The 13,543-nt window shown below is 43.6% G+C and overlaps 1 protein-coding gene across 1 annotated transcript in view; it reads right to left on the reverse strand.

Annotated features, from left to right (window-relative positions):
• Window positions 1-755: 755 nt before the first annotated feature.
• Window positions 756-13,543, reverse strand: part of Grin2b (glutamate ionotropic receptor NMDA type subunit 2B) — a 303,881-nt gene continuing 291,093 nt past the window's right edge. Inside the window, exon 14 of the mRNA XM_010638438.3 lies at window positions 756-13,539. Within this exon, the coding sequence (XP_010636740.1) occupies window positions 12,700-13,539 (840 nt within the window). The 3' untranslated portion in view covers window positions 756-12,699. The remainder of the gene's footprint in view (window positions 13,540-13,543) is intronic.

The raw sequence follows: 13,543 nt of genomic DNA on the forward strand, positions 1-13,543 counted from the left end.
GGAGGGCCGGCTTAGCCAGGCTAGAAAATGCCACAGCTTTGTAAAGTGGGAATTAGGCTAAGAATTCTGAAGAAACGGCCCTTCTCTGTTCTTTGTGATCCATGTCTTTTGTCTGCTCTTAGGAATTAACTAAAGTAAATTCTCTGACCTTTGAAAGTTCCCAAAAGTCTCAGGAATAATCTTGTAATAAAATTACCCTTCTTTCTACGGCCCAAGGTGCCCAGCTATGTACAGCAGGCACCATCCTGGTTGTTAAAATACAGTGGGATTGATTGAACCAGATCGACTGGGCTCTGATTTGGAAACATTAAATTCTGTGTGCACACAGTTTGTAATTGCTAAAATTTGGAAACAGTCCAATTGCCCATCAACTGAAGACTGGATAAAGATGTGGTTTTTTAATAAAATGGAGTATAAAGAATGAGAAACTAGAGATATTTATAGCTAAGTGGACGCACACTGAGGCCATACTTTTAAGTGAAATTAATGTCACACATATGTAAATACCAAACAGTTTTTCTGTTGTGAAAAACTAAAAGTATAAATAAGGATCAAAATGTATAATTGATATGATGTACTAGGAAGAAAAGATCTAAAAGAGTAGAGGAAGTGGGAGGGGTAGGGGAAAGGGAAAAGAAAAATATGTGAAAAGGAAAAATATAGAAACAATATTTTTGTACACAGGGAAGCATGGAGGGGTGAAGGGAGGGCTGGGAATGGGGAAAAATAAGAACCAAGATAGGTCTTGTAAAGGTACAAGATCCCAATGATGAATGTAACTGTATTGTATACCTGAAATGTACCAATAAACTTAATAAAGCTAAAAATACTGTGTGCACACAATTTCTCAATTTCTCATCCTAATATTGTGTGTGTGTGTGTGTGCATGTGTGTGTGTGTGTGTGTGTGTGCGTTCCTTGGAGCTAACTTAGGGTACAAAAATACCTCAAGATCTACAAACTGAGAAAGAGAAGACAATGTAAGAAATGAAAAGGTAATGAAAGAAAACACAGCTTTAAGTGCCCTGGTTGACTTCCAATTGTATTCATATCAAAGATGGAGCATTTTAAAATATTTTATATTTTTCTCAATAAAAGCGCTACCTATTTGCTTCTTTACCCTCCTCCTTTCCTTCCTACATGAAGTCTGGCCACTTTCCCTCTTCTTGACTCTGGGAGAAGTAGAATGCACAAATAACTAGTCGCACAAGACACTCACCCCTATTCCTGTCACCACTGAGAACAGGACTCTCTACTTCTGCTCATGTTGCTTCAAAGAAAGAGTAGATATGGGTACACAGGTTATGAAGGTATCTAAGCGACGGGACTGTCTGTTCTCAGAAAGACTGGCTTCTGCTTCTCCACCATCTTAGCACTGATCCACTAATTGGACATCAAGAGACTTCATGGATTCCTAGGGTAAGACAAGATGGTTGGCAGGGTGACTAGGTTGTTCCGGTACAAAGAATATGCTCCCTTCAGGTAAAGCCTGTATATTTCTGTCAAATCTTGAGATGTCAGTGATCCACAGCTAGGTAGAGGAAGAGAGAATAAACTGGATAAGTTGTAATATCTCTTCCTTAAAGTACTCAAAGAATACTTTTATTAACCATAAAGTGGTATTAGCAATTGGGATGTCATTATGATTTTGCACATCAGCATGAGTGAGTGTGTGTGGGTGTGTGTGTGTGCAGACCTTAGAACACTCATGGCAAAGAGACTATCTAATTAGGTGTAGTTTGGCTACTTTGGTGAATAGATGGAAGCAGTTAATAAATTACCGAGAGCACAACTCAGCCAGAGGCAATAGAGAGGCCTCATCACTGGTTTGCAGATGTTTCTTATGTCACGTGCAAGGGGAACACTAAAATAGCCATTGACTTCAAAAGAAATGATCAACTATGACTCAAATGTAACAATGGCAGTTAACTACACAAACTATGCTGAATAGGACTGAGGTTTCAGGCATTATTTAAAAAAAAAATTTAGGGGAAAAAACATCTGTTCTGGAAACAGGCAATGTCCTTATCTAAGAGAGGCAAGCATCACCCCTGTCCCTGTGGTCACACCCTCCAAGGCCCCACCCCCATCGGAGCTCAGGAACTTCAATTCTCTTTCTGCAGAGGGTATACAGGGGGACTCATGACCAGGTGGCTCAGATTCTGCACAGAGGAGAGGTAGGATGAGTCCCTCCCTCTCGTCCCAGGGTAAAAACCAAGAGCTCTTCGGATGCTGTAGTCAAAGAGCCTGGATCTGGATTTAAAGATAACCTGTAGCCAGATGCCTTGCAAAGAGACTGCACAGATTCGGTTGGAACCACATCCTTATTCTTCTCAAGGTGGGTACAATTCTTTCTGACACTGTCCTGGGAAGCTGTTAATTTTTTCTGGAACTTTTAGTATTGGACCAAGCAATCTACGCTCCACAAGTGGTTGTGAAGGTAGCCCTCAGGAGGTGAGTAAAGGAAAGGATACCCAGATGTCATCAGGTGTGGGTCTTGCTCTTTGGGAGTTCTCTACTTTCTGAAACTGCCACCAAAGCCAGTAACCAAAGAGTTCTCAGCTTTATTTAGACATGAGAAGAAGCTCCATTGCAGACTTCCTGTTTTTTCCTTCCTCCTATATCCCTTATCTTTTACAGGTACTTACAGGAAAAAAATAGACAGAAATACTTCATGGGTAAAACCGAATGAGATTTTGGTCTAACAGAGATTCGTGAATGTCTTTCTTTGGAGAATGGCTGCTTTACCACCTTAGTACTAGCTATTATCAGAATATTTTTCATTTTTTAAGCCTCATAATGCAATGTGATGAGATGTATTTTGCTCTAAAATGTTAACTATCCTCATTCCCAGAATTAAGACTATTAGATGTAATTGGACTTTCGAAAAAAATTATCCACCTAGACTTATATTTTAAATTTTATTAGATATCTCCCAAGTTGTCACCAGTTTTACCCCAGCCTGCCAATAATAATTTCTCTACCCTCTCCTGTCTCAATGAAGAATAGACTTTGTTTGCTTTTTTGAAAAAGACACTTGTCACTGCCTGTAACTTAGTTCAGTTTTCTATAGTATGCTTAAATTAGCACACAGTGACAGTAGATGCTTCCCAAAGGAGAATAATTCATGGCCAATGACATAATGAGATTTATAGAGGAGGCTGGCCAGGAGAAGGAAAGAAAACATGATCAGTTACCCAAGCAGTTTAAGTGAAAGGACAGTATCAACTTTGCGAGTTTCTTCAGAGAGGTAAAGGAAGCTGATCTTAACCAGAACAAATAGATCACACCACTAAGTAGAACCCAAAGACCAGGGTAATAGCAAGCAGGGCTAAGAGATTGAAAGAACAGGAGAGCTGTAAAATCAGAAGCGATGTCCTCTAACTCATAGTAACAGATTCCTTCATATTTCCAAAGAAAGAGTTTAGAGACTAGAATTCTCTCTCAACTAACACATTTAAATCCCAACTGATTTTCATTTGAAATGTGTAGAGCAGAGGTAATGGAACATTACCTCAACTCTCATCTTTGCTTTGGGGGAAGGGGTTCCTGTAAAATAAAGGGAGGGTAAGAATCCAGAGTCCAGGAAAGAAATGGAGCATTATCAAGACAAAGTCATGAGCAGCACACAGAGTTCCTCAAAGTCTGACCTGACATGGTCACTGCAGGCGTGGGAAATACCGGTGCTAGATCCTAAACACATCGGTCCTGTTAGACCATCATTTGGGAGCCAGAACGTGGTGTGACTAGTGACCCTGAATTGGGACGAGGTTTTTCAACACAGAGATCAATCCAAGTATTGTTAGGCTCAGTCACGGTAGTGGTCTCTGGATACAAGCTCTACTCAATGCTTTTGAGCAGCTCCTGAGTCCCAGCATTTGATGAATGTGTGTCAGAGTCTCAGTCTCTCTCTCTCTCTCTCTCTCTCTCTCTCTCTCTGTCTCTCTCTCTGTCTGTCTCTCTCTCTCTCTCTCTCTCTGCTACCCTCGTATATAGAATATCCCAAATAGACTCTACTGACCACAAATCAGTCACAGAATGATTTCCAAGGACAAAGTGCAATTTAAAATAATCTACGTTCCCATCGGAAATGTTAATCAGTATGGAAGTGTGTGCATGCAGTGCACTGCTGTGATTCTGTGTAGAGAAACAGAGAGATACTAGAGAGTTCTCTTCCTGAAGTCTTACTTCAGATTCAAGGATCCAGTGGGCAAAATAGTGACTCTTTTTCAGTTATAATGTATAATAATATCAAATATTTAGTGGTGCCTTTCATATACAAGGTACTCAGGTAGGTGTTACATGAGACAAAAAGATGTATAAATACATTTCCCATTTAGGATCTATCAGGGAAGGTAAACATGTAACCAAATAACTATAAAGTAAGATGATCAGTGTTATGAGCATTCACAAAATGCCTAATTTTATTTTTTTAAATTTATAAAGTGTGAAGGAAAATAGATGTGGTGGTTACTTGTTCTGGTCTTTGGAGAGTTATATAGAAGGAATGGATATTATGCAGGAAGGGGTGAGATGGAAGATGGGGATAGCAGCATTTTGGGCAAAGGGAATAATTTAAAGAAAGACACAAGGAAGAAAACCAGATGCTATAGGAAAGTTAAGTGATCTCTTCTTGCCCGGGACCAAACACACACAGGGCAAGTTACAAGAAGTAATGCTTGATGGAAGAATGTGGCAAGTGAAGCCCATTAAAGATTACTTTTTGAGTTGAAGGATGACACAATTTGATTTATATTTGGAAAATGAAAACTGGAAAGAATAGACTCAGATATAAATTCTTGGAAGCATGCTATAACACATTGCAATAATCCTGACTAGAGAGAAGAGACTGAATGAAAAGGATCTGTAAAACTTTAGGGATAAGAATTAGCAGACCTTTCCAAATAATTATATGTGCAGGAGGAGAGAAATGGAGGAGGCACAGGTATGTGGTGAAGCTTCAGTTTGGTGACAGAGGAATGGTGGTCCCGTTAACCAAAAGGGGAACTTGATTATTATGTTGTCTTGCAGAGATAGTTTTGGATATTTGAGTCAATATGAAATGAGGTGACCGGAAGTGTGTGCTCCAAACTGAACTGCACACAGTATCTATGAGTAAAGATTTAAAATTAATTTTCATTCTGAATTAATAATGTTGTGCAAGACAAGAAGCTTGTTTGCAGATAAGGTAGAGAGGGTCACGGTCACCAGAGCAAGTGAATGCTGAGGAAAAGCAGGGTGCAGTGAGGTCAGAGAGGATGAGAGAGATAAGATGACTGGAATGCACTGTCTTACAATGATCAGGCTAAACCATGTCACTGAGGATAAAGATAAGGGTAAATAAAAAACCAAGTTATTGGACTTGGTAAAGAGAAGCTCATTGGAATGTTTCCAGACATTCCAGGTTGCAACCCTGTTATAAAAGCCAGGAGAACTAGGTGATGAAGATAGAAAGTAAAAGTTTTGAAGTGCAGAGAAAATAGAGATAGGACAGAAATTCAAGAGTCTAACTGAGCTGAGAGATTTGTCCTTAGAGATATTTGTAGGATTTGATTTTTGAGACAGTTGCAGGTAGGTGTGTGCAAGGCATTAAAGATGCAACATAGAGAGGTACTATTGGAAGGATGGAGACCACTTCAGCGAGGTCAGAAGGTAGCTTTAGAGCACAGGGAAGGGGAACACTGAGTGGGAAAGGAAATAGACAGATGAGAGAAGGACAAGAGACACTGAAAGGCAGAGAAGAGAGGTTATGTGAGAATTCAAAACGGGATGCTTCGTCTTGGTAACATAGGAGAAAAGATTGCCTATTGGAAAAAAAAAAGAAAGGGAAAATCAAATTTAACAAACAGAGACTGTGACAGGTAGTCAATATAGCAGAAATAAAACAGATGTCCAAGGCGGGTGGGGTGCAGGTGAGATTAAACGAATTGAATTTGTGCTGCTCTTGGAGATGTAGTGGATGATGGGGGTGAGGAAATAGCATTGAATAGCAAAATAGTGTGGTGAGAGTGCAGAAGAAGAGATTTCTGGCAAGAGAACTGATGCCACAGGGGAACACAAGGCCACTTGTGTCTTCCTGTGACCAAAGAGGGAAGTCAACGAAGCTAGATGATCTACGGTTTGACCAAAGAGGATCATGAAAGAAGGGAGATAAGATGGAAAAACTCCAAGCCCTTCAGGAGGGAATTTCAGAGTTTCAGCTTTGGGAGGTGTAGTAATTCCCAAAGAAGAGGCCTAGACTTGGCTGTGATGTAGACAGCTGAACCTCTGTAGTGTTTTTTTTTTTTTTAAATAACATAATGAATATCTTTGATTCATACCCTGAAACCAGAAAATATTAAACCTGAATGTGTAATCTTTAGTGGACACACAAATATTATATACATTGAAATATTTTATGCTTATGCATTCATATATTCTATGTGAGCATAATATATTCTATTTAAAACCTTTTATATCCTTCCCAGTACTAGCCCAGGGACACAGTTTGTACTCAGTAGTCATTGATTTAATTGAACTAACATATTTCACCAGAGGTTTTTGCTTTGTTCCCCCCCTGCATAGTACTGGATTCTGCTCCATCTCCTAAATCACAACATTAAAATAATGACAGATGAAAGTAGTTCAAGTTTAAAGCATGGAAACTAAATATTTAGGATGACGGTCCTCGTGTTGTGCTTCTTAATTGTACCCTTAATTCTTGCACTGACTTCCATTTCACCTTTGCCGAAACAGATGCGACACAGTAGAGTCCTGGGGCTATAAGGAATTCTTCGCATCCAGTCTACTTCCCACCTCCAGTTCTCATCAGGAGCCTTTGCCCTCATCATCACACCAGCGATTATTACATTTTGAAGCACAGAGCAGTGCTGGCCCTCCCTGTGACAGGCTCTGACATGTACACACAGGGGCACAGTGGCAGAGAGATGTGGAAGATTGCTGACTTTTCCCACTTTCCCCGAGTTACTTCTAAGTTATCACTCTCTGAGAAAAATTCCTTTTCTGTGCTTCACTATTGTAAACTAGAGGCCCTAAATTTCACCAGTCTCTCCAAGGCACAGAAATAACAGTGACTTTCATTTAAGGAATTTGTTTTTGGCAGGGGGCTTTGTCAGGGGTATACATAGGGACATATTATAAGTCACAGAATGCACAGGGTCCCTGTGTGATCAAACGGATGAGGTTGAAATGGGGTGAAGGTGGGATATATTCAGACATCCTGTGATTTTATATAATAATAAATATCCCACACTAGAATGAAATCCTAGATTTAGATCAATGTTAGAAGTTCGCAGACTAACTTGTTTGCATTTTAATATGGGCCCAAACATCTGATAGACCTAAAAACTTTCCTCACAGGTTAAGTAGCACCTGGTAGTCAAAAGGCTCCTTTACAGTGTGTATGGGCAACCAGTTTGGAGGAGGGGACGTACAGAATAGAGAGCAACTAGGCTAATGGGAAGATAACTGAATCAGGGCAGGGAACAGATAGCATAATTAACTTTTGTTATACTTTATAGTTTGATCTTCTAGCTGCTTCCTTAGTGTCCTGTTATGAAGGAGAAGCATTGTAAAGTCACAGTCCTTAACTTGCCCGTCAAGGTGTTGAATTTAGAAATCTATAAATGTCACTCTGTGTGACTGTGTATTGAAAATAATTCCCAAGTAAAAGTCTTATTCCACTGTCACATGGACCCTAAATAAAAACAGGTGGAGACAAAATGTGATTTATATGTCTTCACCTCTGGAACCTGTATTCTTGCTCCCTGCTCTGTTACTCTGTGTTCTGTTCTCCCTTTCTTGTATCACAGCCTATTCCCAGGAAAAGGAATGAGAATCCTAATGTACATTAGGTGTTTAAATGTATAAATCCCTAATATGGCTTAGTATGTTACTTTTCCTGGCATTGCTTTCATTTCAATGACAGATGACAAGCTCCGTGCTACAGCAACCAATCTGTGTGGGAAGCTAGCAGTTTGAAAGCCATTATAGGACCCAGACGTCATGTCTTGGAGCATATACCATGTAAGGCCAGAAGTGCTACATGATGACTGTCCATCTCAGACAGGAAGAAGAAACTCTGATAGTCAAGTGAGGAGAGCAAAGGCTCAAACATAATGGTTAGCAGCCCACTGAACGCACATTTCCTATATGGCTTTGGGCTCGGAGAGCACATAAGGTGTGATCACAATACTGGAAATGCCTAATGCATTCATCAATGGCACTGTAGCCACATTATTTATGCACACATCTGAGTCATTCCTAACATACCCAAACAACACACACAGTGTGTCAAGCAGGGACAGGGCCTTTTTAGAGACAGTGATTAAAAAAATAAAGTGAGTTCAGGAATAGCTTTTCCAAAAACTATTACCCAAACAATCTGGTTATTTTGCCCCTAAATCTTATATTTATTTATTTAAAAAAACAAACAGAAAGCCAAAAGCAAAGTAATCCTATTTCTTAAGTGAGAGGTGCAAGTGACCAGCACTCTGCAGAGAATTCTCCCTTGGGCATCTCCTGATGGCCATGAAGGATGGAGTGGGTGACATTCACTTAACTGTATAGACAACTCCTATTTTATAACATTCCACATGCATTTTGGCACTACTGACACCACCAACATTTAATGGAATCCCCCAAATCACAACATGGCTATGGCCAGGACAGGGGAATGCATTGTAAGGATGCTTCCCAAGATCTGGCTGAGGACTCACAGTGACAACTTTGGAAATAACAAAGCCCACTGCACATGGGTCACTCTGAAGGATATGCACATTCTTGATTCAGGCAAATTCAAGAGTCAGATTATTGAGGTTGATGGAAATGCTGAGATTTCAGCAATGCCACTGAAAGGAGAGATGCAGGGCCACACCCACCGACCCACTTCCGCCATGGAAGGGTAGGATGAAGAGCACACGAGAGAAAGCAGGATTCTGAAGAACATGGGAACACCAGGTGCTCCTGAGGGCATCTACAGAATCTCACAGTTTTCAATGGTTTGGGCCTTGGTCCACTTGCATCAGTGATATACTTGGGGCTTACTGCTGAACTCCTTCTCATGCATTTTACTGGCTTCTTACTCTGGATTAAGTAATGTCTACAACTTGACAATGCTCAGCTTTCCTTTCCTTAAACTCTCTTGAGCAGGCCATGAATGTTTTACTTGGTCTCAATTTAAACATCCAGTTGAAGGAGAGTGGTCAAGTGGGCCGAACAGTGGGCTCAGAAAAATGAAATTACCCAGATGATAGCTTCTCTTGATAGGAGGATAAGAACAAATGCAATATGCTAGGCATGTGGATTTGGGAATTTCATCCCATGGTAAAGAGAGGGAGGGAGAGTCTTCCACCTCCCAGAAAGCCAACAGTCCCATGAAGGAAATTCTATTTGTCTGGTTTACCCAAGATCAGGTTATGGACACCTGACTTGAAGCAAATAGCACCTTCCTGATGGCAGCAGTGAGAACAAGGCAAAGATAAAGTAAGCATCATCACTATCCCTCACATTCCCATCCTTCTACGTCCAAAATTAACTTCAGCAGTGTTTCTAAGGGAATTGCCTAGTCAAGTAATTTAAGCAGTCTGGCAATTTCTTCTAGAAAAGTGTGTGAATCTGAAAGATCCATATCCACACCTTCTCTTTGTAACCAGATTTTACCATATGCTTCAAAAAGCCGAGTTAGTGGACATTTTCGGAGTGCACTTGCACAGCTGATTTTTATGGGTGGGATGGGGGAGATTAAGAAGAAAAGGGTCAGAGCAGTGAGATGGTCACTAAATGTCAGGGATTCCTCAGCAATGAGCTTTCTGAGAAGCCACAACAAGGAGGGGAAAGTTCGTTTGACCTCAGTTCTGTTTTAAGCCCTTTCAGGAACCTTTGCTACCTTAGGTACTGACAGGGAAAATCTGGTGTCACCAGCCCGTCTTCTGTAGAGTGTGGGTCCCCTATGGTCTTTGCAGAAGACAGGAGTCAGACCATGGCTTTATTAGAGACAAACTAATCCTGGCAAACCCCAGGTCCCAGTGGGTGAACATTTCTCAGACACCAGTAAGAAGAATGGTTCTGGAGGAGGGGAAGGGCGTGGACCCAAATTACTTTTCCCTGGCTTTTCCACCATAGTAACCTGCATTCACATTCACTTTCTCCAGACACCCGAAGCAAAAGCCACACAAAACAATTCCCCCAAGGGAAAATGGAAAACCATAACAAAACACTTTCCCCCTCATTCCCATCCCCACCCCACTCCCTCCAGCCCAACACCCTGAATACTCACAAGAGAACACTTTATCTATACAAAATTAATTAGAAAACAAAATATTTACATATGAAATAAACACCATCTTGATTTCGGTCACCAGTGGAGACCACCAGAGCCCCCTGTGTTCTAGATTGCTGTTCGCTAGGTTAGTTGGCTTATTTATTTATTGTTTTTTAATTTTAAGGGGTGAGGTAAGAGGAAGAGTGAGGGGATGTGCTCCTGGCTCTTGGGCAGAGCCAGGGTGAAGCAATGTTCCTATGGCCCTTCTCCTTCTTCCTCCTGGAGACACCTCACACCCTCCATCCTCTCTCTCAAAGTCTTTCCTTGAATCTAAGGTAAAGCACTCCGTGCTCCTCTCTCCAAACCTGTGAGAGGTTCAGCCCCTTGCCCCCACGTTTGTTTTAGAAAGAAAACAGCTTTACAAGGCCTTCAGTTGGCTTTAAAATGAAAGATACTGAGGTAAACTCAAGGAGGTGGGGAGGGGACAGCAGTCAAGGGCAGGGAATGAGGAAGGGTCTCGAGGCATGGCAGACGGGAAGGCAAAGAGCAGCCTTGGAGTGAGGACGTGAAGAGACATGGTGGCTTTCTTCCAGAGGAGGGTGAGCACCTTTCTGGTCTATGTGTCCTGTGCACAACAAGGCAGATCCTTTGGTCAAGCTTCCAGACAGACCCAGGGCTCTTTGGATGCCACCCTGAGTGAGGGGAGGATGGCAGGACAGTGGGACAGACCCAGAGCACACCCCTACCCAAGTTAGAGGACCAGTAGTGACAGATACTCCTTTCCCTTCCCAATTTTCCAACTTGAAGTGAAGGGGGCACATGTCTGCTTGTACCCTCGTCCCTGGACTTTCATGTGCACACACGCACGCACACACGCACACAAATATATTTACTTTTGAATGGTACAGTGTGAGAGGAAACTGAGGTGTTACAGGAGGGTGGAAGGGCATCTACCAAGAGTGCTCACACTGGGCTCCAGCCACACTTCTGGGGAGCCGTGCCCAGGGAGATGGTGGGAGAATGTCTCCTGTGGGCCCTTTCCCACTTTACGTCTCTTCCCTTCTCTCCAGGCTTCCTGAGCTGTGCTCCAGGGGCTTTGCTTCTCTTACTATCTGTTTCCCCTTATCTGTCATCATCACTTCAGGCAGAAGAGGCCTGGTTTTCCAGCTCCAGGTTAAGTAAGAAGGGATCAAAGCACTGAAAACATCCCCCTCTCTCACTTACCCTACCACACAGGACTCCCCTCTTCTTTAAAGTCTTACCAAGCTATTCCCCCAACCTTGGCCTGTCAGGGGTCTAAAAGCTCAAAGAATTTCATAGAATCTTTTGCTTTCAAGTATGGGCAAAAGAGTTATGGCTGCTTCTATTTCCCTATTGCCCTCCTGGAAAGTTCTTGGCCTAAACTGGTTGAAACCACTGGTAATCACTGAGAAATAATTGTTGTACTTTGCTTCTGTAGGATTGTCTCATTTTTCTCTCTCTCTCCTTTCTTTCTTTCTTTCTTTTTTTTTTTTTGGTCTCCAACACATTAGCTTTGTCAAGAACTTCCATTCTCCTAATTCAGGAAGGTGGAAGGGAAAGACAGCCAACATCCAGGTAATACGACTGTCTCTGTTTGTATATAAGCCAAAACAAGTACATTACACAGGAATAGGGAGAAAAAGGAGTCAAGGTATGCATTTAGAGGCACCCAAGCGTACCCGGACTTACATGCCCACACAAGACCCCTGCCCTGGCTCCCAACACACTGTGGAACTCCATCATAATGAACTTTCCGGTCTGCTTAGGGACCCACTCATCCACCAGTGGCCTTTCACTCCAGTTCCCCACTATGAGTCACATGGAGCTGCAGCAAACACCTCTTCCTTTGGCTTATATAGAAACATGCACGGCCTGGGCACAGGAGCCTCGGCAAATGTCATCCATGCAAAAAGACCTTAGCAGAAGGCTCTTTTCACTCACAAGCTGGATGTTGACTGGTACCACTTGGATGCTTTTGCTTCCCTGCCTAAATGCAAAGATCAGTTTGGGGAAAGCTACTCTTGTGCTCAAGCGCCCGCCTTGTGCTCTTCCTGGCCTCACTCAAAGTGCATGCCAAAGAGCTCCTCTGTGCTAGGAAGACACGCTCTTACGCGGAGTGTGTCCTTTCTCCTCTCCACCCTCCTGTGCCAAGGGCCTGCTTCATCCTCTCGCAAGGGACCAGAAATGGCAGACAGATGCGGGGAGGAAGGGAGGACTGCAAAAGGGAAGAGAGATGGTGCCGGTCACCAGGGTTGCCTTCAACAGGAACCAGAACTCCAGGATCCCATAAATAAAGTAAAAGAAGAAGAAAGGAGCAAGTGGGAACCAAGTTCATCCCTGACCCGGCTGTGACAAGCGCACCACAGGACCCACAGCCCTACCCCTCCCGCGCCCACCTTGACCTCTCTCTTTCCTCACTCAGACGTCGGACTCAATACTAGAAAGTTTTTCATAAACATGCCCATTGCTGGAGCCATTGAAAGCCCTGGGGTTTTTGTTGTTAGGCACACAGGGGTTGGACTGGTTCCCTATACAGATGTCCTTCTGGAAACGGCCTGGCACAGCCCCGTGCAGGGCCGAGACCACCGGCTTGTTGGTGACAAGGGCCCGGAAGTCCGGCCTGGCTTTCGACGCACCTGCCACGGTGGGCTGCCTGAAGAAGTAGGATTTGCTGCCATGGAGCAAGCACTGGTCGTCCCCAAAAGTGGGGATGAAAGGGTTTTGCGTGACCCGGTCAGGGTAGAGCGACTTGCTGAGCATGTAGCCTCCGCCCGGGTTGTTGTGGTGGTGGTGTCCGGCAGTGGGCACTGAGGACTTGTTGTCGGCAAAGGCGCTCTCAGCGGCTGGCATCTCAAACATGTGGGCGTAGGGGCTCCCATCCATGAAGCGACCCTTGTCCTTCAGGCTCACGCTGCGTGGGGCCAAGGCGGCTTCCTCCTTCTGCAGGTCCACGAAGGTGTCGTAGGAGTGCTGCCGGCGCAGCTTGTTGCGATTCTTCTTCTGGGCCTTGGAGTTGGTCGGGCTCTGGGGGTACTTGGCGCTGGGGGCGTTGGGCGTCATGGTCACCGGGGCCGCCGGCTGGTCCAGCTCCTGCAGGGAGTTGTCCTCGCTGATGTCGTACAGGTTGCCTGCCTTCTTGCAGGCCTCGCACCGGATGCACGCCTGCCGGCCCGAGTTCTGCCCCGCCACCGACGCGGAGTAGTTGTGCAGCTTGGAGGGACAGCTGCGGCAGAAGTTGCTCCCGGCCCGGTCCTCCCAGTCC

Source organism: Fukomys damarensis, unplaced genomic scaffold (assembly GCF_012274545.1).
Source record: "Fukomys damarensis isolate Sample0158 unplaced genomic scaffold, DMR_v1.0_HiC HiC_scaffold_19, whole genome shotgun sequence".
NCBI classification, from domain to species: Eukaryota; Metazoa; Chordata; class Mammalia; order Rodentia; family Bathyergidae; genus Fukomys; species Fukomys damarensis.